This window comes from Rutilus rutilus, assembly GCF_951802725.1.
Source record: "Rutilus rutilus genome assembly, chromosome: 20".
Classification (NCBI taxonomy): Eukaryota; Metazoa; Chordata; class Actinopteri; order Cypriniformes; family Leuciscidae; genus Rutilus; species Rutilus rutilus.
In genome coordinates, this window is record NC_140225.1 from 33,641,290 (window position 1) to 33,646,435 (window position 5,146).

Consider the following 5,146-nt stretch of genomic DNA (forward strand, 5'->3'; position numbering starts at 1 on the left):
TCATGTAAATGAAAAAGGTGCTTTTCTTGCTTAAAAACAAACATCACAATGTTTAAATTGTGTCTTTTGTTACATAGGGACTACTGAACATACATTTATAAGTTTATTTTAAAATGCAATGTACTTAAACAACCCCCCCCCCACACACACACACACACACACACACACACAAATAATAAAAGTTAAAATTTTCATTTGATTACCATTGTTTTTGATAATATACTGTATTTGTATTAAATCATAAAAAGAAACATTAATTTTCAGAATAAAATACATTTCATAGGACTGTGAAAATACATTTTCATAGTAAAATGTTAATAAATTATTAATGTTAAAAATAAGTTTTTTGTAATGAATTTATATTTCATTATAAATTATTGAATTTAGTTAATTAGACAAGTTATTTTTTTTTAATAAACAAAACAAATAAATGGTTTCAAGTTTGTTATAATAAAAGCATTTGAACCAAACCACCCCCCTCCAAAAAAAACTTTAACATTTTAACTGATGATAATAATAATAATAACCATAATTTTATAATACCGCTTATTTATTTAATAATTGATTAATACCGTAAACCGTGATATTTTCTGAGACGTTATCATACTGTGAAAATCTCATACCGTTACAACCCAACACGGGAGTGTCCCCCAGCCCACCCCCGCTGTTAAAAAAGTAACTCAGTAACTTTTACTCTGAGTTAATTTTAAATTAGTTACTTTTTACTTTTGCTTGAGTAGATATTTAGACCGGTAATTTTACTTGTACTTTAGTAAAATTTCACTGAAGTAGTAGTACTTTTACTTGAGTAGAATATTTTATTACTCTTTCCACCTCAGGTGTTTGGACAGGCACATAAAAAATGTGCAGAATGTTGCGTCCCTGAGATGCATACACTCTGCAGGTCCAGAGGAGAATCAAGGATAATCAATTAAGGTAAAAGGGGTGGAGCCACCTAAACTCAAAGCTGTACAAAATGGCAAAGCCAAACACTGGTGTTTACGTCAAAAGTTGTTAGGATGGGGTTCCTGAAAGTGGTCTTAGTGGTGGTTGTAATTGTTGCATTTGATCTGCCTGATGTCTTGGGAAGTTTGAGGTCCAGTCATAGTCCAAGAAGCATGGGGCCAAAATCAGATCCAGCTTCCAGAAGTCCTGCCCTTTCTCCTCTAGGGCTCTGGAACCCTTTGCAAGTTGCTTCTCAGTTCCAGAGTCCTTTGGGTCCTGACTCCAAAAGCCTTGCGCAGGAGCCTTTTGGCCTTCAGGAGAAGCAGCTGTTGGAGGGTCCAGTGAAGCCTTTGGATTGGAGGTATCCCATTGTTCCTGAGGTGCAGAGCGAGTTGGCTGTGGACTTCCAGTTGAGGCAACCTGTGACTCCCAGCAGTGTAGCGGTTCAATGTGGTGAGAACCGGGTTCTCGTAGAGGTCCAGCAGGACTTCTTCAGCAATGGTCAGTTGATCCAGCCAACTGGTTTGTCTTTAGGTGGATGTCCTGTTGTTGGTCAGGATCCTGGATCAAGAGTGCTCATCTTTGAGTATGAATTACAGGACTGCAACAGTGTGCTGATGGTAAGAACAGATATTGTAATGGGTTATTTGTTGTGACAGAGGACCTTTTCAAGGAAAGTCAGTTCACGTGGTTTTACAATGCCAGGGCAGCTAAGACCAAGTTTTATCTATTTGAATGGGTAAATCCTGAATTCAAGCTACTTACCTTTAAGCCTTAAAACCAACATCTGATGTAAACTATCCCATAAATTGTATGAAAGTAGCTTAAGAAACAAGAACAATAAATCTTATGCCTTAAGTGTTAAAGCTAGTTTTTACCTAAGGACAGCACATGTGCTTGTTCAATCCTTAGTGCATGTCTCCAAAACATTGATTATCTTTGGCAACAGCAGAGCTTCTGAGGGCAGCTGTGGTGATGTGAGGAATTTACTAATTGGTGATTTGAGTGCATGGTCTTGGTGTATGTGAAGTCTTTAGGATGACCCTTTTGGTAACCACACTCTTTTTACAGATAAATGAGGATGAGCTTGTCTACACCTTCTCTCTTACCTACACCCCTGAGGCGTTTGCAGGGACTCCGATTACCCGGGCCGATGGTGCAGTTGTAGCTGTTCAATGCCATTATCAAAGGTAGGGGATCTGTGAATTTCGGCATTTTCTTGTGCCACTGGGAGACTATTTAATGGGTACTTTCATGAACCGCAGGCTCCAAAATGTAAGCAGTGATGCCTTAAGGCCAACATGGGTCCCTTATGCCTCAACAGAGGCTGGTGAAGAAGTCTTGCTGTTTTCCCTGAAGATCATGATGGGTTGGTACAGTTTTTTTCAATAAAATGAACCTTTGCAATTGTGGCTGTGCCTAAAGGTTTTATTTTTTTATTAGATGATTGGTCCTATCAGAGGCCTTCATACTCCTATTTCCTGGGTGGCGTTATTAACATCGAGGCATCTGTGAAGCAGTACAATCATGTGCCTCTGCGTGTGTTTGTGGACCGCTGTGTGGCCACTCAAGTACCTGATGTGAACTCTCTTCCGAGATATTCCTTCATTGAGAATCATGGGTAAGGTCATGGCCCTTGAGGGACTGTTTAAGTTGCCTTTTCTAACCACTTTGTCACTGTCATGGGTAAGGTCTAGTTGCTTGATGCGCTACAGTTGACATTCATGAGTTGCTCTGTGAATTTTGTCGTCAGGTGCTTTGTGGATGCCAAAACTACAGCTTCCAGCTCCCGCTTCATGCCTCGGTCCCAGGTTGACAAGATCCAGTTCCAGCTGGAGGCGTTTATGTTCCAGGAGGGCAACAGTCCTTCTGTATGTACTACTAATATCATGAGTTAACTTGACTTCTCCTCCCATCTGCTTTGGTTTTGTGACTTGTCTGCCATCCCTTGCAGATCTACATAACATGTATTCTGAAGGCAACTCTTGCTTCTGCACCCAGTGACGCTCAGCGCAAATCCTGTTCCTTTGCCAATGGGTATGTGAGGGTTTTCTTTTTTTTTTTTTTTTTTTTTTTTTTTAAGTTGACTTCATGTTTAAGGTTCCATGTGTTTTGTTGCAGGTGGATTGCTGCTGATGGAAACGACCAAGTTTGTGGTTGCTGTGACTCCACATGTGGTCCGGATGGTGAATCTGCTGCTCCCTATGAAGGTTGGTAGCGTTTGCTCTTTCTAAGGTTGCTTTTGATTCAAGTGCTCTAACTTGGCTTTTTTTCTTCTCTAGGCATTCAGTGGGAAGGCAAGGCCTCACTTGGTCCTGTAATGGTTCAAGGGCAAAAGGGAGGTTCTCAATAAAACTGACATATTAATCCTTGGTTGTATCTGACTTGTCAATTTGCTGCATGTCTTAGTTTAAATGCTTTTGACTTTGAAAGTGCCTCATTCTGCCAATGTGGTGAAACCGATAGTGGAACTGTACTTTAAGTCCCATATAGAATGCAACCATAGTGTTTCTGAAGTTAATAACTCTCTATGGAGAAGGTGAAGTTTTAAATGATGAACCTTTAAGACCGCTAGTGAAAGCTCAAGGTTGTGCTTTTGAAGGTTTTTTTTGTTTTTTTTTTGTCCAAAGTTGACTTGCCATATGTAACGTTTCAACTACATGTCAACTAATACACAGTATTAATAGACTGTTAGGTTTGGGTTAGGAGTTTAAGTTGACTTGTAGTTGCCAAGTTACTTGTCAGTGGAATGTCTGTTGGGGGACCAACAAAATGGTGTTGGCAGATATTAAGCAGACAGTCTATTAATCTAATGGCACTTAGTTGACATGTAGTTGCATAGTTAATTGGTAGAATGTCTAAAGTGGACTATCAGAAAAAAAGTGTTACCCAATTTGTTTAAGAAATTCCAGGAGAAAATCATTACCACTAATGCAGCATTTATATAGCAATTTTATTCAAAAATATAAATTTCTCTGCTGTGGAAGGACTTAGCCTACTATGTCACTATATCACCAAAAATCCACTATCTCAAAATCAAACTCCTCTCACAAAAACCCATGAGGTCAATATGCGTTGATTTCACTTTTATACAGATGTGCGATTGTGTGGCCTGTTCCCGACCGTGTCAATCAAACGCTGATTCGGTGGACCACACCTGATGAAACACTAAGTGAAACACTTCGAGGCTTCGTTTGGCCATATTCACGTGACATGGGTGTTTTGAATCACGCTTCGGATCAGTGTTTCGAAGCATCTGCGCTTCGGGATCTCGCAAAGCTTCGGAACGACTGTTTCGTGTCAGGCATCCCTAGATACGTCCCGTATTGATGCCATTTAACTCTTGGCAATCTATTTCGTGCTCAAATCCATGGACATGTCTTTTGCGTTTTGCCTCTTTGTAAGCTGTTCTAGCAGTAGTTTCAATCTGTTCAGCCTGTGCATTAAAACACTCTGTATGATTGTTTTCTGACTGCCTCTTTGCAAAATGTTTTCTGCTGCCATATGTGATTTAGTACGACTGTTGCTGTTTTGTTTAACTGGAGCCATAAATGTCACCACATAACTCACTCACTCAGATGCTAATTTTATCCAAATGAACCGTTTGGTCAGGTCCAAGGGATCCAACTCTCGGACATGTGCGGCAGCCCAGTTTTTGATTTTGCATAATCAACCACAGATATCCATAACATAACACCCTTATCAATGTGAGGGGATGTAGCTCAGTGGTAGAGCGCATGCTTCGCATGTATGAGGTCCTGGGTTCAATCCCCAGCATCTCCAAAAATGTGGAACTTTCCAATACTTTCTTTGCTTGTTTCTTAAACCTCGGAACAGCATATGTATGCATTCCAGTGTTGACCTTTATCACCTATACATTTTGATTTAAAGGCACAGGTAGGTACATAACGGAACACCCGTGTCAACGGGAGGGGATGTAGCTCAGTGGTAGAGCGCATGCTTTGCATGTATGAGGTCCTGGGTTCAATTTCAAGCAATGTGAATCTTTCTTTGCTTGTTTCTGAAACCTTGGAACCACATATGTATGCATTCCAGTGTTGACCTTTATCACCTTCCACCTTTGTCATCCTTCAGCGTTGAACGGAACCTATTGTTGATCAGAATATAGACCAATACGGCAGAGTCTTTGCAAGATGGATTTCGCCAGGTAAGTTGATGCTTGCGCGGATGCTGGAAGCAG

The 5,146-nt window shown here is 40.3% G+C and overlaps 1 protein-coding gene across 1 annotated transcript; it reads left to right on the forward strand.

Moving 5' to 3' along the window:
- Positions 1-972: 972 nt before the first annotated feature.
- LOC311279754 (zona pellucida sperm-binding protein 3-like) lies at positions 973-3,894 on the forward strand. Its single transcript, XM_084391456.1, has 8 exons — positions 973-1,565; positions 2,017-2,135; positions 2,211-2,314; positions 2,389-2,566; positions 2,699-2,816; positions 2,900-2,982; positions 3,067-3,155; positions 3,228-3,894. Exons 1-8 carry the CDS (start codon positions 1,020-1,022, stop codon positions 3,296-3,298), a joined length of 1,308 nt encoding a protein of 435 aa, XP_084247582.1. The 5' UTR covers positions 973-1,019; the 3' UTR covers positions 3,299-3,894.
- Positions 3,895-5,146: the final 1,252 nt, after the last annotated feature.

Excerpts from the sequence above, each read along its gene's own strand:
- LOC311279754 (XM_084391456.1), top strand. The coding sequence starts at position 1,020 with ATGGGGTTCCTGAAAGTGGTCTTAGTGGTGGTTGTAATTGTTGCATTT. Across the intron at positions 1,566-2,016 it reads ACTGCAACAGTGTGCTGATG|ATAAATGAGGATGAGCTTGT; the intron begins GTAAGAACAGAT and ends CTCTTTTTACAG. Across the intron at positions 2,567-2,698 it reads TCCTTCATTGAGAATCATGG|GTGCTTTGTGGATGCCAAAA; the intron begins GTAAGGTCATGG and ends TTTTGTCGTCAG.